Source organism: Panulirus ornatus, chromosome 55 (assembly GCF_036320965.1).
Source record: "Panulirus ornatus isolate Po-2019 chromosome 55, ASM3632096v1, whole genome shotgun sequence".
NCBI lineage: Eukaryota > Metazoa > Arthropoda > Malacostraca > Decapoda > Palinuridae > Panulirus > Panulirus ornatus.
This window is the reverse complement of record NC_092278.1, coordinates 37,288,453-37,314,910: the sequence shown is the minus strand read 5'-3', so window position 1 is coordinate 37,314,910 and position 26,458 is coordinate 37,288,453. Positions and strand designations below refer to the sequence as shown.

Genomic DNA, 26,458 nt, shown 5'->3' with positions numbered 1-26,458 from the left:
AGAGCAAAACTTTTATCTTTGTGGCCATAACATTATCTCCTTATACTAGTTTAACTTCCTTCCCCAAAGATATCCACTAGTTCCATTCACATACAATTTGGATTTATCTGTTCTCTCATATTCCACTCAGACATATCTGCACTCATCTTGTGAAAGCATTTAAAAGCATACTTCTCAGATGTAAGACAAAATATTCCTCAAGCAGGAATAAGATTTGTGTTCACTGCCTAACCATGGTGTTATTTGTATATCATACAGTAATATTGGGCAGAGTACTCAAGAGGTGTAATCTCTTGGGCAAGATTTTGTTCAATAATGGAATAATAACTAGTAAGGATAGTTTATATAGAAATTCCATTAAAAGGTAAAAAACTTTAATCAATCACATTTCTTTTAACATTTTAAAACACACCCAAGCAAGTTTGACTAGGAGTGCTGAAATGAGCAGTATAAAACTCAAAATGATATATCGTTCCTGTTTGACCAGATCCTCCTTCATCTGATTTCTCTTAGTGGAATCCAAAATATCTTCAGTGTTTAACAGTCCTGAAACTTCACCCTTAGGAAGAGGGTTAGTCATGGCTGGGGAGATGGGTTTTGACGTTTCAACTGGTCGCCCCTGCATGTAGTGCTTCCCTGTTTCAATAATCTCCACTTCAACTAATTTTCCCCAAAAATTTTCATCCTTAGGCACCAGTACCTATAGAATAAAAGTAATATAATTTTACACAATTTCGAGAATCATTAGACACAAATATTTCATTCTGTGTATTGTTTGTAGTTCCTCAAACTACAGTAGTTTAATCAGCTTGTCTGATGCATTAGTAAACAAAGAGCTGACTGCACCAATATGAAACTTGAAAGATCCTTTATTGAAAAAAAAGCTTCATACTTAAATTATGCCAAGCAGGAATATTCCAGATTAATGTAAAATCTTATGAAGCAGTAAACAGCATATGGCACACCATTACAAATCACAGATACTTCAGATGTATGTCATGTCTTGTCAATCACTTAAGCACTAACTTGGATTCCAACTTTGATTTATTATTATATTACTCATGTTGATTCATAACTATGTCTGTTTCTGAAAGACATCCTGCATGATATTCCAAAGATTTTTTTTTTTTTTTTTTTTTTTTTTTTTTTATACTTTGTCGCTGTCTCCCGCGTTTGCGAGGTAGCGCAAGGAAACAGACGAAAGAAATGGCCCAACCCCCCCCCCATACACATGTACATACACACGTCCACACACGCAAATATACATACCTACACAGCTTTCCATGGTTTACCCCAGACGCTTCACATGCCTTGATTCAATCCACTGACAGCACGTCAACCCCTGTATACCACATCGCTCCAATTCACTCTATTCCTTGCCCTCCTTTCACCCTCCTGCATGTTCAGGCCCCGATCACACAAAATCTTTTTCACTCCATCTTTCCACCTCCAATTTGGTCTCCCTCTTCTCCTCGTTCCCTCCACCTCCGACACATATATCCTCTTGGTCAATCTTTCCTCACTCATTCTCTCCATGTGCCCAAACCATTTCAAAACACCCTCTTCTGCTCTCTCAACCACGCTCTTTTTATTTCCACACATCTCTCTTACCCTTACGTTACTTACTCGATCAAACCACCTCACACCACACATTTTCCTCAAACATCTCATTTCCAGCACATCCATCCTCCTGCGCACATCTCTATCCATAGCCCACGCCTCGCAACCATACAACATTGTTGGTACCACTATTCCTTCAAACATACCCATTTTTGCTTTCCGAGATAATGTTCTCGACTTCCACACATTTTTCAAGGCTCCCAAAATTTTCGCCCCCTCCCCCACCCTATGATCCACTTCCGCTTCCATGGTTCCATCCGCTGACAGATCCACTCCCAGATATCTAAAACACTTCACTTCCTCCAGTTTTTCTCCATTCAAACTCACCTCCCAATTGACTTGACCCTCACCCCTACTGTACCTAATAACCTTGCTCTTATTCACATTTACTCTTAACTTTCTTCTTCCACACACTTTACCAAACTCAGTCACCAGCTTCTGCAGTTTCTCACATGAATCAGCCACCAGCGCTGTATCATCAGCGAACAACAACTGACTCACTTCCCAAGCTCTCTCATCCCCAACAGACTTCATACTTGCCCCTCTTTCCAAAACTCTTGCATTTACCTCCCTAACAACCCCATCCATAAACAAATTAAACAACCATGGAGACATCACACACCCCTGCCGCAAACCTACATTCACTGAGAACCAATCACTTTCCTCTCTTCCTACACGTACACATGCCTTACATCCTCGATAAAAACTTTTCACTGCTTCTAACAACTTGCCTCCCACACCATATATTCTTAATACCTTCCACAGAGCATCTCTATCAACTCTATCATATTCCAAAGATATCTTTTCCATTTCTTGAGGCAATCCATCAGTCAACAAATGACAAACAATATAAACAAATTATTTCAAAAATTCCTAACCCTCATACACATAAGAAGCTGGACAGCCCCCAGTCTCTCATACTCAGAAAACAGTTAAAACATATACCTTGTCCAAGCACAATAATGCAAGGGGAGGTTGGTGGGAAGAACATCCTTAATTCATTCAACTTAAATTCTGAAGTATTTGCCTTCAACCTAAGTGGTAAGAACTACATCCCATATCACCAGCCCAGCTGGAAAAACTCCTGTACTACTATGTACAGTCTTTTAAACTTGAGGTACTTTGGAATTTTTAAACTGGAAAGTCAAAGGTCCTTATGAAAGACTCATTTCAAAGAACCAGTCCGCACATTGACATGTTTGAGGGAATCTAAACAATCTATTCTCTATTTATTTTTGTCTTACATTATGCATAATGCTTTTCACTCAATAATAAAGTTGCACCAATAATATAACATAACTTACAACCAGAGACTGAGTGTGAACGAATGGGGCCTTTGTTGTCTTTTCCTAGTGCTACCTCGCACACATGAGGGGGGAGGGGGATGGTATTCCATGTGTGGCGAGGTGGTGATGGGAATGAATAAAGGCAGACAGTGTGAATTGTGTGCATGGGTATATATGTATGTGTCTGTGTGTGTATATATATATATATGTGTACATTGAGATGTACAGGTATGTATATTTGCGTGTGTGGACGTGTATGTATATACATTATGTATGGGGGTGGGTTAGGCCATTTCTTTCGTCTGTTTCCTTGTGCTACCTCGCAAACGCAGGAGACAGCGACAAAGCAAAATAATAATAAAAAAAAACTTACAACCAGAGGTCATGCACAAACTCAAGCTAAATGATCACTATTCTTACATACAGTTCAGTATTTATGAATATGTTACTGTTACCTGTTCATAATATCTGTTGTGTCCAACCCAGTGCTCCCTGTCATGAGCTTCCTCTGTGACAAGAACAGTCTGCTTTTCACCTAATTTGTGATCATATGGATGGTATGATTGGAATACTTCTGTCAGTCGTCTTGTGCGATTTTTTACCTGGAAAAAGTAAAAGGCATGAATCAGTTGGAGGTTTACAGAGTATTGTCTACAGAGGAAGTATTGAATATCTAAAGGTTCTGGTGTGGTGAGATTTGCTGTTAAGACTGGTTAAGCCCCAGAGGAAGTATTGATCTAAAGCTTCTGGTGTGGTGAGATTTGCTGTTAAGACTGGTTAAGCCCCTCCAATGTAAGAGTAAAATGTTGGTTTATAGTAGTATTATGTGTGGAGTCTGGAGCATTGGTAATGTGAGGAATGTGAAAATTTGAGTGAACTCATGTATCTGTGAACTGAATACAGAGTCAGAGGAGTACATAACACTCTATTGAGGAAAGAAAACATTAAAAAGCAAATTATAACAAGAGATGAACGAGAAGATTAAATAAACTGGTGGTGCTGTGAGAATGGAGATGGTAAGATTAACTAAAAGTGTACTGGCAGTCCCAGACTTATGATTGTCTGACCCACAAACACCCAGTCTTAAAAATGATGTCCAAAAAATACCATTTAATTCCTTGTCCATCATGCAAATGATCACCCATGAACCATGGAACTACATTCATATTCATATATTTCTTTAAATATTCTTAATATGGTGTTTTATTAACTAAATTCAATTCAGAATACAACCTTGGTACATAGATGTGCTATCACTAATGTATGTGCTAAGAGGTCCATGAAGTGCCTCAACATTAATGAAAAGCTGAAAATAGATGAGCACCCTGAAAATGGGAAGAGAAGCTTGTGCCTCATAGATGCATCCTTCTAACCAGATGATTCATTTATTGGTTTTCCTTGAAATTTGGGATATAAAGGAATTCGGCTTCTAATAGACCACCCTTTCCCCAAGTTCATCCATTAAAGCATGGTTTTCTCTTTCCATGGCAGTGGCACCCCTTCAATAACATTTGTTATACTGTCTTGCATTATATCCCTGTATCGATCTCTTATTATTTTTTGACTAGCTTGGGTATTTGGCACTGCAAAAAAAATATGGCCCCCCAAAAAAAGTTTGACACCTAAAAGGACTTTGTTAGCTTTTAAAGTCAGGCTCTGGTACCCATGGATTCTGTCTTTGATCATGAGGCACCTTTATTATAAATTGAAGCTGTTAGGTTGCCTATTTTGAGTGAGTGCAGTGAACTAGGAGTAGTCTATATGGATTTTATAAAATGATTTTTGGTGACCTCAAAGTGGCCTTCAATCCAATGCATGGTTACTTAAATGCTTGCCCACATTCTGAAGTACCTTCACCCAAAGTTTGGGGCCACTATGTTCTACAGTTTGGCCATGAATAAGTAACAAACAAATGCACAAGTGCACAAACACATCAAAGACTACACTGGGGTCTGTAGGTGTTACAGTTTGGATGTGAAAGAGTAACAGACAAAATGCACAAACACTTCAAGGACAAAGTGCAGTATCATAAAACCATGCCCAGGTTCTGAGGTACCTACACTCAAAATTTGGGACCTCTAGGTTCTATGGTTCAGCAGTGAAAGAGTGCAAACAAAAGCACACACAAATACTTCAAGGCTAGTGTGTGGTTACTTAAAACCTTGATCAAATTCTGACAAACCTATGCTAATAATATGGGGCATGTAAGTACCAAGGGTCTGCCATGAAAGAGTAAGAAACAAATGCACGAACATTTCAAGGCCAGCATGCAGAAATTTCGAATTAGGTACTATACATCCAAAATATGGGTTCTCTAGGTGCAATGTTTCACCCATGAAAGAGTTACAAAAAAAAAAATGAACAAACACTTCAAGGCCAATATGCAGTAATTGAGAACCTTGCTCACATTCTGAAGTACCTACACCCAAAACTTGCAGTATTTTGGTGCTAAAGTTTAGCTTTGGAAGTGCAATGCATAAATGAAATACAAACACTTGAAAATACATATTAGGTCTTGTCCTATTATCACTAAGTGGGTGAAGTTATGGCTATGTAACATTTGTGGGGATTAATTTTGCATAATGGGGATCCCCAATTTTGAGGCTTGCAAAGGGTAGAGATGCCTAATTCTCTAGAGAAGCTTTGCTGCTTTGTTACCTTAATTCTACATAACGAAATAATGAACTACAAAATAAGGTTCACCTCTTTTGTGGGTACTCTCTGCATTTTTGCTGCTGGAGTACCTGGCCGTGGATAGAACTGATTAATGAAGAGTGAAGGAAACTTGTACTGGCTACAAAGTTTGATCGTTTCCTGAAAATCCTCTTCAGTTTCTGTTGGAAACCCACAGATAATGTCTGTTGCTATTGTGATGCCAGGTACCCTGCAAAACAGACTTATAATTAGAAGAAAATTCTTAATGGAGGAAACTTAGGCAACATTTTCATAAGTGATTCTGACATGAAAATTCCAAAATATGATGAGGATGGTACAATGATCAGCCACTTTCACAAAAACTGCTGACAACGTAAAGAGCAATACATAAGCAATAGAAAAATAAGTGAATAACGAAAGCAATATTTCCATAAATTGTAATAAACTGTTAATGCATTAATGAATGGAAATATTTACCAACTCAATCATATTTCAGTCTACTCATCTACCAGTAGCAAAAGACATTACCTTTGCATCACATAACCAAGGTGAACTTCAAATAATGAGGACAGTATAATGATTGCTTACGAAAAAAGTTGAAAGCAAACACTTCATCAGATTTTACTTTTGCTGCATGCTGTATACTAAAAGATCCTTTCTCTGCCTCTGTCAGTACGTCCACTCTGCTAAGTCAGTAAATACTGCACATATTCTGGCTTACTTTCCCAGCATTTTTCAAGTTCCCATTCTCATAATAAAAAATTTGAGCTACCTACAAAAAATTTTTATTGTTTTTGCTCAGCATTGTTTTGCTACTTTCAGCTTTTGGATTTTATTATTGTCCAACCCATCACTTTTCCTACTACAATCAACAAACTATAAGTTCTACACTCATTAAATTATTTTCTACTTTTTCTCCTACACTGCTTTCATTCACCCCATACTTTGACTAAGTTCTCTTCATGTTTGTTCATATATATAACTTATAAAACAAGGCTGATAAGATGATTAAAGAAACATCTGGAAACATGTTGGGTGGGGGAGGTGTATGCTTCAGGGTTTCTGGCATTTTTAGACTATAAACTGGTACTCTCCTTACATGAATATGGCTAAATAAATAATTTATAAATTTTCTATCATTTGTAATAGGTTTAGCTTAGGTTATGTTAGATTTCCTGGGCTAGGATGCCTTTTTTTTCATATTCATCAATCTTTCTGTCTGTGACAAACTTCCTAAACACTGCAAGAGCCCCACAGAAGGAGGTCCTGAGGCAGGAAGGTAAATGTAAAGGCATAATGAACAGATGAATAATGGCCTTATTTGCACACATTCATCCTTTAGTGGTTATGTGTAATATACAGAAACTACAGACTACCACCCAAAGCCAATCTTACAGGCTACTACATGGTTTGACTCAATCACACACTAGCCCTACCATTTTGGCATAATCTCATCATTGGTATTTATACATCGGCAGATGCTCCCCTTGCTCAATCTTCTTTAGATTCACAAATCTCTCTCTACCTATCCTTTCCATACATCCAAACCATTTCAGCATGCCCTGGTCAGCTTTAGCCATCAAATCATGCTCACTAACATAATTCTCTGATGATGAAATGTCTCTCATGATCAACTCACTTCATGCCACGTAGAATATAAAATCACATATAACCTGTCTCATTTCTGGTTTACACTAGTGTTCTCTCACCTAATTCAAATAAATCATGGTGCAGTTCCCTGATCCAGTCTCTCAGAATATCTACATCACCTGAAAACTCCAGTTTTCATTCATCTGTACTTTCACATTTTTAGACCTCATTCCTAGCTATTCCGATTTTACATTTTTTCTTTTTCAAATATGTTTCATCCACCTACAAAAATCCATACTACACCTCACATAAGTCTCACTTGCATAAAAGAGTGCAAACTGGAACAAGGACTCCATGAAGCAGGCTTCTTGCATATCCTACCCTTAACTTCATCTTATTTGATAAAGTTATCAAAGCATTTCTAGCTGTTTTCCCTCTCATTGCTTTACTTAAAAATGCCAACAATCAACTTAAACATCTTCCACAGGGCTTCATCAATTTGCCTACTTGTACAACGTATTACAATCGTAAAACAAATAATTGATGTTCCTAATGCATATCTTGATTATTATTTAAAAGCATCTTCAAAAGTTAATCACAAGTCAGATGTATCTCTCATGTTTACGCTTGAGATAATGAATGTAGACAAACAGTGCTCATAATTTTGTATTTCTCAAATATCAAAACAAAGTTGAAGTTTAACAACATTATTTATACTTTCTCTTTAAAAAAGCCTTTATACCAGCTCCTTCAATAAGTTGGGGCAAACTTAGTACAAAAAGAAACAAGTATTACTCCCATCTTTCATGTTCTATAGTACAGCATCATCTGCTACTGTAAATGGTACATTTATAAGTCATATTAACTCGGGTATGAATGAAAAATTTTTGCTTAAGTTCCCGAAATATTCAAAAATCAGTAATTTCTCAGAATTGTTCAACAGTGTGTTACCTTATTTATTATCTTTCCGCTTTAAAAAAATCTTCAGTGTAATTCTTGCAGCAACTAGTATACTGGCCATCCCAATTGGAGGAGACAGAGGATAAAGACGAGGGTGCCCTGCCCATAAAATGACAACACAGTCACTCACTTACATTATCACAGCTTTCATGATTTACATAGCCTATATTAATATAGCTGTCACTTTTATAATCAGCTATTCACTTTTCCTATCCTTCCTATTATTGTAACTTGGTTATGAATAAAAATTTGTTTATCAATTTTTCATCAATCACCATCTTTCTCGTTTCGCTCCTCCAGCATCTTAGTCTTCCTTACTCTATATCTCTCCAGGTTTATAACATTATTCACAAGATGTATTTCTTTTTACATCTTTTAAAATTTCTCACCCAATTCTCTTTACCTAGTTATACCTTCTTCTGATCCCACTAAACTATTTAAACCATCCTTTCCAAGCACATTCATTTTGGAACTTCACTATAGCAACTTATATAAAAGTACAACTTGTTGAAACATATTTGAGCCTTCAAATACCCATTTTTGTTCTTGCCAGTTACTATTTGACTTCCACACATTTTTCAAGGCTCCCAAAATTTTCGCCCCCTCCCCACCCTATGATCCACTTCCGCTTCCATGGTTCCATCCGCTGACAGATCCACTCCCAGATATCTAAAACACTTCACTTCCTCCAGTTTTTCTCCATTCAAACTCACCTCCCAATTGACTTGACCCTCACCCCTACTGTACCTAATAACCTTGCTCTTATTCACATTTACTCTTAACTTTCTTCTTCCACACACTTTACCAAATGTTCTTGCACCTCAAATTCTCTTTTAAACCAATGTATAATGACACTTCTTTCTTGATCCCAGCTAAACTATGTAAACCCATGTCCTGCACAATGACAGTTCATTTATGGGAACTTCACTATAGCAAAACTTAATTTATAAGAAGGATACAACTTGTTATAACAATATTTTGAGCCTTAAATGACCACTCACTTTTTGTTCTTGGCACAAAGTTGACTATTTGGAATGATTCAGTGACTGCTTCGCCATGTTACTGTTTTGTTTTTGCTATCCAACAATTGTAGAGCAGTATTTATAAACTATATAAAGAATAACAAAAGTTTTATCAATAAACATGCTAGAAAGGGTGAAGGGGGGAAGAATGAGAGCATCTGAGTCAGTGCACATTCCCCCTCCCTGGACACACACTCTTGCATAAGGTGTTCCCAATGATCCCACACTTGAGAAGCAAAGTACACAAAAACTGCTGACAGTTTTCTTTTTCTATGTAACTGTGGGGTGATGGAGGACTTTGGTAAGAAATGACAAGCAATGATCTTAAATATTCCAAAGAAGAAACACCTCCAATGTCTTACTGACATTTGCCAACCTCTTGCCCATGCTTAATCAGTCACCTCCAATGCTATACCTGTGTATGAAATAGGATCTCGCAAAACTAAGTTCACTATGAAGGAAATAAAACCACTGTGACCTACCATTAAGTGTCAACAATTTTTCTTTCACAGTGATAACTAATGTGAAATACGAGATGTTTTTAAATTTCATCATGTTCACTACCAACATATTGCCTGTGAATGAAACAAGAGTGCAGTGAGAAAACAGGCTTGAGATAAGGAAAGAAATACGGGCTTCCTATTCTCATTTGTTAGGAGCTGTCAGCATGTCATCCACACCTCCGTTCACCCATACTGGATAAAACAGGTAAGATATAGGTAGAGAGAGGTGTGGGAGATGTGTCTGACAAATCTTGACAAGAAATGAGGACAGGGAGATCTTGTTTCTTTTTTCATCTTAAACTTGTTTTCTCACTGTACTCTTGTTTGAAACACCAATCATTCAGAAGCGGACCATGCCAACACAAAGGTACAGTGAACCCTCAGTTTAACGGACTAATGCAGGGGAGGGGGTGTACATTATTGCTGAAAGTCCATTAAATCGAATGTCACCTATGGGCCATTTTTTTTAATACAAGTTCACATGCTTTCTTTTAATTCCTTAATAACTTGATGACATTTTGAATTGTAAGGATTGCAAAATTATTTAATAAATGAAGTCACAATTCTCACTATACAAACTTAATGCACAATAGCTTGAGGCAGACATATATGGAAACAAAGCAAGTATATCCCACACTACCAAAGCCAAGTGCAATATGAAATGAGCATGGTGCGGTGTTTGAGATTTTTTTACTTATAATTTCTTAGATTATTATCAATGTATTATCATTTGCCCAGTCCATTAAATCTGAAATCCATTATATAGGGGTCCATTAAATTGAGGTTTTACTGTATTTGTAAAACTTTGTTTCTTTCCTTTTACTTTTGAATGCACTTTTTTTTTTTACACGATGGACTTTCCTGACCATATATGCAATTTAAGGATTAACAGGCTTCCTAACAGAAACAGTTGTTTGAGGCTAGTTTGGTAATTAAGTTCTCTTCACTTTCAACTCTCTGCTTAATGGGTAGTCCAACAGTGATGTCATCTAGTTATATCAAGCTCTGTACCCAGAACTCAACTCTTAGGAACAGAAAAACCTCTGCTTCTAAAAGCATAACATTTGGCACTTTACATACAAGGTTTCATGTCACAACTCTGCAGGCAACACAATTTATAGCAGACTGGTAAAGGGAAAGATACAAACAGTCCAATTACATGACTTAAAGACTGCCACACAGTGAGATGAATAAACAAAAGGGGATATACAGACCCATCGCCAATATTTACCTCGAGATGATCCAGAATATAAGGTGGGTTTGTCATACCCAGTCTTAATCTACAGCCTTCAGGAATGACTTCCACAAGCTCCCATAGAAGCTCTGGTAATGATACACCAATATCTCTACCATATGCGCCAGTATCCTCTGAGGTGAGCCACACCTCACATACACCTTCACTAAACGATTGCTTAGCTCTAGCCACTATATCCTCTGTAAGCAAGCAAGTACATCATTCACTGAAATTGTTATATTTTGAAATCATGCTACCATGTTCATATTCAAAATTTGTTAACCAAAAAGCAAGAACAACTCACTTATTATAAAATTTTATGAAAATTAAAGTATATATATATATATATATTTTTTTTTTTTTTTTTTTTTTTTTTTTATACTTTGTCGCTGTCTCCCGCGTTTGCGAGGTAGCGCAAGGAAACAGACGAAAGAAATGGCCCAACCCCCCCCCATACACATGTACATACACACGTCCACACACGCAAAATATACATACCTACACAGCTTTCCATGGTTTACCCCAGACGCTTCACATGCCTTGATTCAATCCACTGACAGCACGTCAACCCCTGTATACCACATCGCTCCAATTCACTCTATTCCTTGCCCTCCTTTCACCCTCCTGCATGTTCAGGCCCCGATCACACAAAATCTTTTTCACTCCATCTTTCCACCTCCAATTTGGTCTCCCTCTTCTCCTCGTTCCCTCCACCTCCGACACATATATCCTCTTGGTCAATCTTTCCTCACTCATTCTCTCCATGTGCCCAAACCATTTCAAAACACCCTCTTCTGCTCTCTCAACCACGCTCTTTTTATTTCCACACATCTCTCTTACCCTTACGTTACTTACTCGATCAAACCACTTCACACCACACATTGTCCTCAAACATCTCATTTCCAGCACATCCATCCTCCTGCGCACAACTCTATCCATAGCCCACGCCTCGCAACCATACAACATTGTTGGAACCACTATTCCTTCAAACATACCCATTTTTGCTTTCCGAGATAATGTTCTCGACTTCCACACATTTTTCAAGGCTCCCAAAATTTTCGCCCCCTCCCCCACCCTATGATCCACTTCCGCTTCCATGGTTCCATCCGCTGACAGATCCACTCCCAGATATCTAAAACACTTCACTTCCTCCAGTTTTTCTCCATTCAAACTCACCTCCCAATTGACTTGACCCTCAACCCTACTGTACCTAATAACCTTGCTCTTATTCACATTTACTCTTAACTTTCTTCTTCCACACACTTTACCAAACTCAGTCACCAGCTTCTGCAGTTTCTCACATGAATCAGCCACCAGCGCTGTATCATCAGCGAACAACAACTGACTCACTTCCCAATCTCTCTCATCCCCAACAGACTTCATACTTGCCCCTCTTTCCAGGACTCTTGCATTTACCTCCCTAACAACCCCATCCATAAACAAATTAAACAACCATGGAGACATCACACACCCCTGCCGCAAACCTACATTCACTGAGAACCAATCACTTTCCTCTCTTCCTACACGTACACATGCCTTACATCCTCGATAAAAACTTTTCACTGCTTCTAACAACTTGCCTCCCACACCATATATTCTTAATACCTTCCACAGAGCATCTCTATCAACTCTATCATATGCCTTCTCCAGATCCATAAATGCTACATACAAATCCATTTGCTTTTCTAAGTATTTCTCACATACATTCTTCAAAGCAAACACCTGATCCACACATCCTCTACCACTTCTGAAACTGCACTGCTCTTCCCCAATCTGATGCTCTGTACATGCCTTCACCCTCTCAATCAATACCCTCCCATATAATTTACCAGGAATACTCAACAAACTTATACCTCTGTAATTTGAGCACTCACTCTTATCCCCTTTGCCTTTGTACAATGGCACTATGCACGCATTCCGCCAATCCTCAGGCACCTCACCATGAGTCATACATACATTAAATAACCTTACCAACCAGTCAACAGTCAACCAGGAATGGGATGTATTTAGGGAATCAGTGATGGATTGCGCAAAAGATGCTTGTGGCATGAGAAGAGTGGGAGGTGGGCTGTTTAGAAAGGGTAGTGAGTGGTGGGATGAAGAAGTAAGAGTATTAGTGAAAGAGAAGAGAGAGGCATTTGGACGATTTTTGCAGGGAAAAAATGCAATTGAGTGGGAGAAGTATAAAAGAAAGAGACAGGAGGTCAAGAGAAAGGTGCAAGAGGTGAAAAAAAGGGCAAATGAGAGTTGGGGTGAGAGACTATCAGTAAATTTTAGGGAGAATAAAAAGATGTTCTGGAAGGAGGTAAATAGGGTGCGTAAGACAAGGGAGCAAATGGGAACTTCAGTGAAGGGCGTAAATGGGGAGGTGATAACAAGTAGTGGTGATGTGAGAAGGAGATGGAATGAGTATTTTGAAGGTTTGTTGAATGTGTCTGATGACAGAGTGGCAGATATAGGGTGTTTTGGTCGAGGTGGTGTGCAAAGTGAGAGGGTTAGGGAAAATGATTTGGTAAACAGAGAAGAGGTAGTAAAAGCTTTGCGGAAGATGAAAGCCGGCAAGGCAGCAGGTTTGGATGGTATTGCAGTGGAATTTATTAAAAAAGGGGGTGACTGTATTGTTGACTGGTTGGTAAGGTTATATATATTTATTTATATATATTTATTATACTTTGTTGCTGTCTCCTGCATTAGCGAGGTAGTGCAAGGAAACAGACAAAACAATGGCCCAACCCACCCACATACACATGTGTATACATAAACACCCACACATGCACATATACATTCCTATATATTTCAATGTATACATACATATATATACACAGACATATACATATATACACATGTACATATTCATACATGCTGCCTTCATCTATTCCCACTGCCACCCTGCCACACCTGAAATGGCACCCTCTCCCCCTACGTGTATGCGAGGTAGCACTATGAAAAGACAACAAAGGCCACATTTGTTCACACCCAGCCTCTAGCTGTTATACGTAATGCACCAAAACCACAGCTCCCTTTCCACATCCAAGCGTCACAAAACTTTCCATGGTATACCCCAGATGCTTCACATGCCCTGGTTCAATCCATTGACAGCACATCGACCCCCGGTATACCACATCGTTCCAATTCACTCTTATTCCTTGCAAGCCTTTCAGCCTCCTGCATGTTCAGGGCCCGAATGCTCAAAATCTTTTTCACTCCATCCTTCCACTTCCAGTTTGGTCTCCCACTTTTCCTCGTTCTCTCCACCTCTGACACATATAACCTCTTTGTCAAGCTTTCCTCACTCATTCTCTCCATGTGACCAAACCATTTCAAAACATCCTCCTCTGCTCTCTTAACCACACTTTTTATTACCACACATCTCTCCTACCCTTTCATTATTTACTCGATCAAACCACCTCACCACATATTATCCTCAAACATCTCATTTCCAGCACATCCACCCTCCTCCGCTCAACTCTATATATAGCCCACGCCTTGCAACCATATAACGTTGTTGGAACCACTGTTCCTTCAAACATACCCATTTTTGCATTCCAAGATAACATTCTCGACTTCCACACATTCTTCAACGCTCCCAGAACTTTCGCCCCCTCCCCACCCTATGATTCACTTCCACTTCCATGGTTCCATCTGCTGCCAAATCCACTCCCAGATATTTAAAACACTTCACTTCCTCCAGTTTTTCTCCATTCAAACTTACCTCCCGCTTGACTTGTCCCTCAACCCTACTGCACCTAATAACCTTGCTCTTATTCACATTTACTTTCAGCTTTCTTCTTTCACACACTTTACTAAACTCAGTCACCAGTTTCTGCAGTTTCTCACCCGAATCAGCCACCAGCACTGTATCATCAGCAAACAACAACTGACTCACTTCCCAAGCTCTCTCATCCACAACAGACTGCATACTTGCCCCTCTTTTCAAAACTCTTGCATTCACCTCCCTAACAACCCCATCCATAAACAAATTAACCATGGAGACATCACACACCCCTGCCGCAAACCAACATTATGTCGTTGAGAAGTAATTTACTAGATAAATAGATAACTGTGTCAGGATATAAAAACTACCTTAAGTCTAGTTTAGATGGATTTTTTAATGTCTTATAAAAAATTAAAAAAATAACTTACCTATTGTGTATGACCCCAACTCTCCACGTGCATGTTTAGTTTTACAATAAGTGCACTGATTTAGGCATCCAGTGTTGATGGATATAATTTCAATAAGGGGATTTCTTCTGACTTTAGGCAGGAGAAGTGATGCTCCACCTTGTTTTTTGCCTGCCTCTTTTTTCTGGCCAAGCATTCGTACCGAATTTCCTAGGATTAAAAATATGAAACTTTGTATGAGAAGAAAATTAAAAGAGGGCGAAAGAGTATTAGTTACAACAAAAAATATAGCAAGTATGCAGTCTGTTGTGGATGAGAGAGCTTGGGAAGTGAGTCAGTTGTTCGCTGATGATATGACGCTGGTGGCTGATTCGGGTGAGAAACTGCAGAGGCTGGTGACTGGGTTTGGTAAAGTGTGTGAAAGAAGAAAGCTGAGAGTAAATGTGAATAAGAGCAAGGTTATTAGGTACAGTAGGGTTGAGGGATAAGTCAACTGGGAGGTAAGTCTGAATGGAGAAACACTGGAGGGAGTGAAGTGTTTTAGATATCTGGGAGTGGATTTGGCAGTGGGCCATGGAAGCAGAAGTGAATCATAGGGTGGGGAGGGGGTGAAAGTTCTGAGAGCATTGAAAAATGTGTGGAAGGCGAGAACGTTATCTCAGAAAGCAAAAATGGGTATGTTTGAAGGAATATTGGTTCCAACAATGTTATATAGTTGCAAGGTGTGGGCCATAGATAGAGTTGTAAGGAGGAGGGTGGATGTGCCTGAAATGAGATGTTTGAGGACAATATGTGGTGTGAGGTGGTTTGATCGTGTAAGTAATGAAAGGGTAAGAGAGATGTGTGGTAATAAAAAGAGTGTGGTTGAGAGAGCAGAAAAGGGTGTTTTGAAATGGTTTGGTCACATGGAGAGAATGAGTGAGGAAAGATTGACAAAGAGGATATATGTGTCAGAGGTGGAGGGAACGAGGAGAAGAGGGAGACCAAATTGGAGGTGGAAAGATGGAGTGAAAAAGATTTTGAGTGATCGGGGCCTGAACATGCAGGAAGGTGAAAGGTGTGCAAGGAATAGAGTGAATTGGAATGATGTGGTATTAATGTGTTATAATATTCATTTACTAGTACCATACACTTAGTGTTTGATGAGAGTTGGGAATAATTTAATGAATACAGAGAGGGAGGGCCACTGTGATGTCTATTTCTGTCCCTACACCACATTCTGAAATCCTGTACCTACTCATGTCTCTCCTTACAGCTATGACTTGCCAATTTTTAAATGGCAGGTTTTCTACTTCCTTTAAAAAGCTGTGATTATTTTTCCTCTTCTCTCTTTACTTCTCTGCTGTTAAAGCCATTTTCATAATTCATTCAAGATATATACTCTTCCAAAGTACACAGACTATAACCCAAGTTTTTGGACTTTGAATAAAATCTAAAGGTCCTAAGAAAAGTTAAGATTCCTTAAATGCAAAGCCTACTCATGTCAATTTGTAAAAAATGCAAAAATGACAAGGTAAAAGCTTACCTTTCAAAGTCTCCTCCACCACCTCTACCACACGATCAATTTGCTGCACCCCAACAATGCTCAGACCTTGAAGAAAATCTGACCGTGGGGCCGCTGAAAAACATTATATAATCATGAGTAGATATCTCAAAAACTTTTTAGGAGTTTGGCACACAGCCCCTCTGTAGAGGCTACTAGATAACACGGTTTTATTGTCATAGAATGCCCTCTTGAAGAAGAGCAGGTATAGCATAACAAGAAATATAATGTAAATGTGTGACAGCAATTCTGCATCAACCATTATGCTGTGAATGTATAAATGGTTGTGCTGAGACATGAAGAGATAGACATTTATACCGTAAAAGACATACTGTGAATGAGTAATCAATAATTTATGCAAAAAGTACAGAATTTCTTGAAACTCGCAAAAGGGGATTGCACCTTTTTTAAACTAAGAACATAAAATGTTTCCCTAAACCCAATAAATGCACACTGTACGGGAATCAACTTTTTGATGTGTAAATAAAAGAAGCACTTATGAACCATTTTTAATACACTAATGCCCTACCTTGGGAAACACATCCAGCTACAACCACCTTCTTGCCAGCTTCCCTTCCTGCCTTGATTTCATTACGAAAGTGGTCCTCAGCTGGATTCTTCACTGTGCAGCTATTCAGTACCCATACATCAGCTTCTGACTTTTCATCTAATGGAAAGTTGAAGCATAAAAGCTTTAATAAATTTTGATACACAAGGTTATATCTCTTAGCAGAGACTCTTCTTTAAAGCTATAAGTTTAAGTGAATGAATACAATTCTGAATTTCATATCCCTCCATGCATTTTTACATATCAGAACAAACAACCACTTGAGAAGAAGCATCGTAGGGAAAATTTAGGTTGATTAAATGTTTCAATAGGTTAATTTCATATAAGTCCAGTATACAGATTAATCAAAATTCTTGGCATGAAAATGAAATGTCAGTTGTTGTGAATGCAGTTTTACATATCAAAGAACTGAGAAATTATCAGTACCAACTAAATTTTACCATTCAGTTTGGGCAATAAACTCCAAAAGAAAAACATACTAGTGATGTATGAAGATGACATCGTACACTCTTCTTACAGCTAGTGCATTTCTTTTGAATCTCATACATAATGAAATAATATTCTCAGTTATTCAATATCTTTAAGTACAACTTTAGAGTTAATTCTGCCTGGCTCCATAATCAACCCTGAGTTTTCATAATGCAAAACTAATATCCCACCCATGACAAATGAGTAATTGGAAAAAACACAACAAAATTGCCCATTTAATGACTAACCAACAATTTTGTATCCATATGCTGCTAGTTGTCCTGCCATGTATTCACTATCTGAGCTGTTGTGTGCACAACCCCAAGTCTTGAGGTAAACCTTCTGAGTCCCTGGGATGATGCTGTCACAGTGGACTTCACACGCTGGTTCCTCTGTCTGTTGGGATTATCGAAAACCTATTTTGAAGCACGAAAGACTTTCTCATCCTCTTCACTCAGCTTCATCTGTTACCCTAGTGTGTTCCTCATCTGGGACAGGCTGGAAGATGGAGTCAGCAAAAGAACTCGCTTGCAGGGTGACTATCTTCTAATATAAGCAAACAAACCAAAATATTGAGGTTTGAACTTTAAAAATGTTATTTTTCATGGAAGCAAAGGCAGTGGGTAAAGGAAATGAGACAGCCATACTCCCTTTAGGATAATACTTAAGCATACTTGCAATGAGGAACTGCAGTTTACTTACTATCAACCCCAAAAAGCAGGAATACCTTGTGCAACCCATTGTTTGTTACTGTCTATTGTTGTAATACAAATCCAGGCCTGTACACTACTTAGCTGGGCATATGACCTTAACTGATTCCCTTGAAACCCCAAACTATACCAGTTAGTAAAAGACACTGAACAGGGGAGGATGGGACAGGAAAGAAAAAGAAACCTTATTTGCTGGCCTAACACCTTAAGAATTGTGCCAAAGACTTCATTATTGGAAAGTATTGGGATCAGACCCACAGAATATGTTATTTTTGTTGGTACTATAGTATCCTCAACTTCAACATTATATTTCCCATAAACTGGTAACACTTCATCAGCTACAATGGGAAAACAATTATGTGAAAAATTATCAAGCAATAGTAACTTCAAATTCTAATTTGTATATCTAACACAAATGCCATAACCAGCATTTGTGTAGGTATATAACCAAGTATCATAAGCTTTCAATTAAAATTCTGGAGATATGAAACTCTCATATATATCTCTACTGCTATATGTATGTTATATCTTTAGATTTTTTAATATTCATTTGCCATTTCCCTCATAACAAGGCTAGAACAGGTACAGAAGAAGAATGACCTCATTTGTTCACATCCACAATAGTCAGGCATATTGCACCAAAACTAGAACACCCTATCCAAAGCCAAGTGCCACTGACTTTTACCTGATATCCCCTGACCACTTCATATGCCCATTACCCCATGTATATAATATGTTGCACTAATTTGTTTTATACCCTGCCATTCTCTCACCCTCCTGCATGTTCAAGCACCAATAAACTTGAAGTCTCTTTCACTCCACCCTTTCATTTCTAATCTGGTCTTCCTCTTATCCTTGCTCCCTTCATTTCTACCACATATACCCTCATAGTCAGTCTTCCCTCACTCATTCTCTCATGCCCAAACCATGTCAACACATCCCATTCAGCTCTGTCAGTCATACTTAGCTTACTACCACACCTCTCTCTTACACAATCAACCCTCTTCATGCCACATGTTGTCCTCGAGCATTCCATTAAATCCACTCTCCTCTGTCTTTATATATTTAGGGCCTACAACTTGCACCCACACAGCACTCTTGGAACTGCACATCCCATCTTTTCCCTCATAGATGGGGACCTTTCTCTCCACATAATATGCCTCAGTACACCCAGGACCTTCGCCTGACCCACCCTATGGTTCACCTGAGCAGTCATAGTTCTATCCAGTGCCAAGTTAGCTGCTTCATGATATCTAAATCACTCTACCTCTTCCATATTCTCTCTTTTCAAACCAACTTGTCTATCCCCCTTGCCACACCTCATAACCTTACTTTTTATTCGCAGTAACTCTCTACTCCCTCCTTTTACACACCCCTACGCTCAAGTGTGTTACTAGAGCTGCATCATCTGCAAATAGCATCTGATATCTGGGAGTTTTGTATGTAATGCTTACTTCTAAATTAGTAAGGCTGAAAATTTAAGGTATTGGAACTATGGATAATCTAATGTACAAGTAGAAACAATAGTCACTGATTTTTCTCCCGATGTCCCACAAGCAATTTCATAATCTCATGGGAGTGCCAACCATGGAGAGAGAAAAAAATCCTAAACATTAGGAGAGTGCTTGTGATAGCCTGGAATCTGTTCCTGGTCACTGAGAACAGATGTAAAGGTTTCACCTTCTCCCTACTATGTATGTGGGAGAATTCCAGGAATTCCTTGTGGTGTATAAATGCCTGAATATAGGAAATTAGCTTAGGAGTGTCTTCCAGGTCTTTTTGATGAGTTATTTATTTTTGGGAACATTGCTATCCTACAAATGAGCACTTTGCTGACACCATCATCCAGCTAGAGTGGAAAATACCATGGAAATAATGGCTATAGAAAAAAGCAAAAAATTAAGATATTGAGACTTGAAAAACATTTTCTCTCCAAGGTGGTGTTCCACAAACATGAGATATATTCCCGAGGAATACCTGTTAAGACTCTCCCTGCCCTCATAATTGAGAGAGGTGTCAACCTTTATTCACCTTTTATGATGGACTCATTTGATCATTTAATAGGTCTCCCATCAGCCAAACCACAACTGCCACCAGGCTGATATCTTAGACTCACCACCTACCAGCAGGAAGGAACTCACAGTTCACAAATCATGGGTGCTAACCTAGGGTGGTCAAAGTCATGAAAAAAGTAACTCAAAGGCAAAAATGAATACCCATACTTCTAGGGGAGAAATCCAAATATTAATAAAGGTACCGTTTGATGGAAGATATTAAAAGGATATCAAAACTCCATCCAGAAAAAGAAGCCAAGGTAAGGGCATTTGGTTCAACTATCCCTATGTCTAAAACTGAAGAAACATTAGTCAGAAGTAACACATTAGTTCCAATCTGAAGGAGAGAAAACTAATTGAAAAAAAAAAGTCCCTCCCAATTGATATTTCTGTTGATACCTCAATCTCAACAAGGCATTTCCCCAGACACATCATACTCTTTTGAGATAAGAAGCTTGGAGAAAAGGCTGCTGAACACAATCAGGCAGAGAATCATACCACTAACTCTAGGAAGGGGGAGGGATTTGTAGGACATTGTGCATTAAGTAATGGAAAATCAGTTATGTCCATCAGAAATAAGAATTTGCACCCAAGCTTAGAACATTCTGGGAAATGAAAAAACATGGGACCAACATCAGATGCTGAAATGATAGAACGTCTCCACCTAATCCAAGGGCCCCCACTTCATTACCTTCTGAAGACTTTGAGTACCATCTTTGATTGGTAATGTCCATCAATACCACTAAAGAAGCCATTGGAGGTACCCCATGGCAAGGATAACTGTATGTTGACTACACCAGTCCATCAAACTAAAGATCTGAAAAGTTCTTGGGTAGGTGCTTTAGAAGATCTCTGCTAACTGCATGAAAGAATCTTGTCTCTTTACCTAGAAAGTAACCTTTTGGCCTGCAGTCATGTACAGGGCTGCAAAAAATTCAGATGAGTTAAAGTACTGTTAAAGATACTATACCAACCTCTTTTGGTGGAGTTAGCTTTCGTCTTCTGACTCTTGGCATCACTGAGTATCGTGACCTTGGGGCTATGATATCAATATCTTCACGAAGTAGATCCTCTATGTCTTCCATTTTTATATACAAGTTACACCTGAAAATCCATAGTAAAGAAAAAGGTAAATGAAATGAAAGTGAGGGGAAAAAAATCAAAGTGTTATTGATTAGTCAGTCAGGATCTTCCCTATTCAAATAAAACATACATAAGTCTTAGACTCCAGAAGACAACCCAACCTTCAAGGAGAAGGAGGTTTGTGATGACTAGCTTAGAAACATACTCTTCACAGACACAAAGCCAACATTCAAGGAAACTCTCATTTGCTCTCATCTCTCCTATTGTCATACTAAAGTAACTGACACAGAAGGAGGTTTTATTTACAATTCTGAAATTACTGAATGAGGAAAAAAGATCAAGATCACTCTCCTCAAGAGAGCTGTCTATGAAACTTTTTTTGTAGATGTCCTTGCATGGCTCAAGGAATGTGCTACCAAATACAGAACCGTATGGTATTACATGAAATTTAGTAAGAGATTTGTTAAAAAAGATGCAAAGAAGTACTTTTATAGCATAAGAGTGGTGGATGAATGGAATGAGTGAGGACATGGTTTATGTAGACAGTGCATATGAATTTAGGTTTGTTCAAGAAAAGGGCCCTAAGTGTAAAATTCCCTCCCTGTAGAGTACAAATAGGTAAATGAATAATAAAAATCTTGGTAATACTTTACTCTTAGAATATTTCATTAAATGCAGAACTGACAAAATTTCTCAATGATGAGCTGTATGTCATGAAGAAAATAGATTAAGACAGGAAGTATGACTGGGATCAGTATTTTATCTTAAAAGAGTTTAAAGTTCATAGTAAAAAAGGGCCATAAATATCAGGTTAAGTGTGGGATTAATTAACATACAGCTATGAAAATACTCTTCAAAGTCAATAAAACTTGTGAAAACCTTATCAAACTTCCTCTTGCCCTAGAAATTTATCTATATCTTCAATTTCATAGTCAAAGTGTATTATCCTCGTCATCATTTTCCTGCACCCACATGAAAGTTCATATGAACTGTTTGAACTAGCTAGGACAGATCTAAATGGAAGAAAACACACAGGTTGCAAACCTCCCAGCAACTGAATGTTAACACAAAACAAAACAACCATATTTCGTCAAAATAGCATTGAAAACAGGCTAAATCCCAGCTGCTAAGTAAAGATAGACAAGATGTTCATAGGTCCTGTAGATATGTATCAGTATTTCATATTACTAAGTTCATTATTTTCCTTAAGCTTCATAACCCTTGCCACTATTTACTTATCAAAAGATAGAAATGAATTTTTCAAATAATTTTCCCGAGATCTTAATGTACATTATCCACCTGGAACACAACTACTCCATGAGAAACTCTGACAGGTTCTACAGTTAATACATTGGCATCCCTAAATAAAAACAACCAAACTCATAAAGGTCTGTAATGCCCCTGCAGGGCTTGGATTTATGGGCAATTAATATTAGAGACAAAACAAATAAATGTGAGATGTAACTGACTGACCTGTGCCAGATTTGGTATCAGTTTCCAGTGGCACTTCAGTATATTTTTATGTCTTCACAAATCTGTGGTAATTTTCTTCTTTAATTGGATATAATGGTTCTTTAGGGGCACCAAAAATAACTTATGGTATTCGAAGGAATGTATATCAATTATTCTAAATGATTTAGACCATTGTTGCCTTTTTTTTTGTGTTATTTTTTTTATTTTGTGATGAATTACTGACAATCGGAAGGGCTATGAGGATAAGGGAAAATGTGGGGTTAATCAGTGTTGAAGTAGGTGAAACACTAAAGTTAATATTTGAAAACATCATCTAACATCTCTTAAAATACCAGTGCAATTTTCTGTAATTACAGACCTTCCCACTACCAGTTATGTGTTATAGAAGAAAAACTGTGCTTCTAATCATACAGTGCCAGTCTTAATAATTTTTGCTATGTGTATGCAGTACACTTATATGTATTTCTTCCAAATCCGTTATTTCTGTAAGACTCTCAAATAATTTTCTATAGAACGATAAATGGTCACATTTCAGTTTAACCTAACTGAATCTTTGATAAACTTGATCCCGGGCTTTTTTCTATCTGGTCTAGCCGTTTGGTCTGCTCCTTTTAACCTCCCGGTTCTTGTTCATGTAGGATGAAAATTCCTCATCACGATCAGGTTTTAAGAACTCCCCACTAACTTATTTATGTCTATGTGGAACCGGATATTTGATGAGGTGGGAATTTATCCTCTGCGTTGTGCTATTCTGTAATCTCAAACGTTGATTAATGAATATAGAGATTGCAACTCATTGTATACGATGTTAGCTTTATAGCTGATAAGTTTAAGCGATTGGTGATATAAATATATAATCGTAGTACTCACTGCTGAGAAATATTTCATAAGAGGAGTTGGCCACGAGCGTCAGCTGAGGCGCCACTAAATGTAAACAAACATAGTTGATCTGCAGGGTGCCAGCTGGCCGGCGTGGCAGACACACACTCCACCCCAGTTGTATATCTATGACTGCTGGATCCTTAATGCTCCTTCATCCTATATCTAGAGTAAACGTATTCATCGATACATACTTAAATTTGCAAACTTAGCGGTCCCTATATTGCGCATTCAGCCTTATAAATTAGTGATGGACACAGGAGCTGTTCTTGGTTGTTGTCACCCCTAGATGGGTTCGGGGGTTCATTTTACCAGTCGTGTAAGTTTTATTTACCTTATATATATATATATACTTGTGCAGTGTAGATTTATTAGGACTGCTTTTGGAAAATGAATGATTATTAGGGCATTAGGTGATTAAATCCTAGGACACCGGAATGGGCAGAAGTGCCATTAAGGTTATTTATTTAGATTAATGCAGTGTGCACTTGCTGAACATTGCTGCACATTGCCGAAATGGACCAGCTATTGTTGTGACACCACGTGTTCATATATTCTGGCATTCTATGATATGAAAGCTTAAAACAAAATTTTGAAATTAATCTTTATGTATCCTCCGACTTGTGGGCTCTGCCTCCAGACACCCTGCAGAACTGCCTTAACCCAAAAGGGACATGTGATGAATATTCAGTTTGGGACATATCAGAACTAAATTCAAAATAGCAGTTACTGTTCTTGCAAGATGTCTGCATGTGTCTTCTTCCCTAAGACTTAGACTCGAGGCATGCATCTAGCTGTTGCTTCCTACAATTTTGTGTAGAGACTGATCACTTGAGGATTGGCTGTTATAATACATCCTTTGGTAATAATACTGACTTCTCCTCGAGTAACCTTTTCACTTCTTAAATCAGGCCTATAAACATTTGCAGAACCCTGATTGATTTCTGCTTTCTCTAATATTTTCTTTTATCTGAGATGGCCTGTGAATAAGGCATGTATTACCTGTTTCATTTTCGTATGAATAATGTGGTGTACTATAGAGACTATAATAAAACTAGCAGAGTATACTCTGGATCATTATTTTACTAAAATGAATTATCTGATTGTAGTGAGGGCTTTGAAGATCAGTCAGTGATGATGTTGAATTGAGTAATAAAAGTGGAACACTGTTAGAAGTCACCAAAACTTATGAAAACTTTGCCAAACTTTTTGTAATAGCTGAGATCTATTATGCATGAAAACTAGCTTTCCATATTGATTGATTTGTTTTGCAATGGTAGTATAGTAATGAGGAATAGTACAGAAGTCCGGGATGGTGATTTGTAGCATTGTATCTTATTCTGGAATATTACATAATGCAATAGTGGTGAGGATTATGATTATCAGGGAAATTGTGAATTTGATTTGATAACACAGGCAAAATTCTTGTAAAAGATTGACAGAACCAATGCATTATTTATTCTCCTTAGCAGTTGAGATTTATCTGAATTTCTAATCTCCCTGTTGAAATATGCCAGACACACCCATGACTGAGTATCACAAACTGCTGACAGTTATCAACGGACAGATGGCAGACCAAGTAGCTGTTCAAATGGCTACTTCTCAGCCTTCCCCATATGCAGTCCAAAGAAGGGCCATAGCCAACCATGCATATGTCACAATTGAATGGAATCTTAAGACATAAGTAATTAACTTACTTTCCAGATTAGTGTAAACGTAGTAAAAGACCAGTTACTAAACAGGTTCATAAGCTCCTTTTCCATATCCTTATTAGAATTGTTGTAACATTACAGTGTTTACTGGCTCACATTGTGAGAAGGTCGAGAGAATAATTAGATACCCATTTTTTTTATTCTGATTGTGAAATGAATTGATAATGTCATTAATCTATAGTAAGTTTTTTAAAATGATTTGCATGTAATTACTGTCAATTTTCAGCATGTGCACATATAAATTCAATATTTCCACTAATCATTTTAGGATTTTATGCTCCCAGTTAAAATGTGATGAAATATCATGCCATGTATTATTCTGATTAGTTTCATTTATGTTCATATATGCAATGATGACAGAGTCATTTTGGTATTGATTATAACAGGAATTGATATCTGTAGACTTATGATCCTAGAAGCCTCAAATTATTGATGTGAGCACTGCAGCCACACTGGTAATTTTTGATGCATGAATTAGATTATGGTTAACATAGAATAATGCTTTTGAAAGTGTACTGTTATTCAGTCTGGCCGATTATAAAGTAATCCAAAAGTGGTTGGATGTCATATTACAATAACCTGTGTCATTGCATATTCTGACAGTGGTATAGTTTGTTCTGTAGTATATAGACACAGACTTAGTAATTTAGATTTCTACAAACTCTTCAGGAAAGGTTGAAAAGGGAGCATGGCCACCCAGCTTTTGCAATAGTTATTTGTAAAGATACTGATTGTACTGTGAGGAAAGCTCCAACTCTTTGTTTTGAACCTGTATTATACAATATGTTTTTGATTGATATCATGGACAAATATGTTAAAAATGGGGGGCTAAGTTTTCATGCAAGCAGGAGAGACTCAGAAAATAGCACTAACCCCATTCTTGGCCAGCAGGGAGAGATGATTGTCACATTGCTTTAGCTGACAAGCGGAGTGCTGCCACAGACTGCGATGACTTCAAGATTTCTATGATGCATCT

At 38.0% G+C, this 26,458-nt stretch overlaps 1 protein-coding gene across 1 annotated transcript; it reads right to left on the bottom strand.

Moving 5' to 3' along the window:
- Nucleotides 1–357: 357 nt before the first annotated feature.
- LOC139765457 (threonylcarbamoyladenosine tRNA methylthiotransferase) lies at nucleotides 358–26,458 on the bottom strand. Its single transcript, XM_071692827.1, has 11 exons — nucleotides 26,356–26,458; nucleotides 21,310–21,439; nucleotides 17,820–17,967; nucleotides 17,065–17,202; nucleotides 16,518–16,610; nucleotides 15,014–15,202; nucleotides 10,713–11,070; nucleotides 7,102–7,199; nucleotides 5,610–5,836; nucleotides 3,362–3,508; nucleotides 358–700 (listed from the first exon to the last, which is right to left on the bottom strand). The coding sequence occupies exons 1-11, from the start codon at nucleotides 26,358–26,360 to the stop codon at nucleotides 383–385; spliced, it is 1,851 nt and encodes a 616-aa protein (XP_071548928.1). The 5' UTR covers nucleotides 26,361–26,458; the 3' UTR covers nucleotides 358–382.

Bases quoted from the DNA above. Each gene is read 5' to 3' on its own strand.
- LOC139765457 (XM_071692827.1), bottom strand. The intron at 16,611-17,064 runs GTAGGGCATTAG...AATGTTTTTCAG, and splicing joins AGCTGGATGTGTTTCCCAAG to CGGCCCCACGGTCAGATTTT. The intron at 7,200-10,712 runs GTAAAGTGCCAA...CGTGGCATGAAG, and splicing joins TGTGACATGAAACCTTGTAT to TGAGTTGATCATGAGAGACA.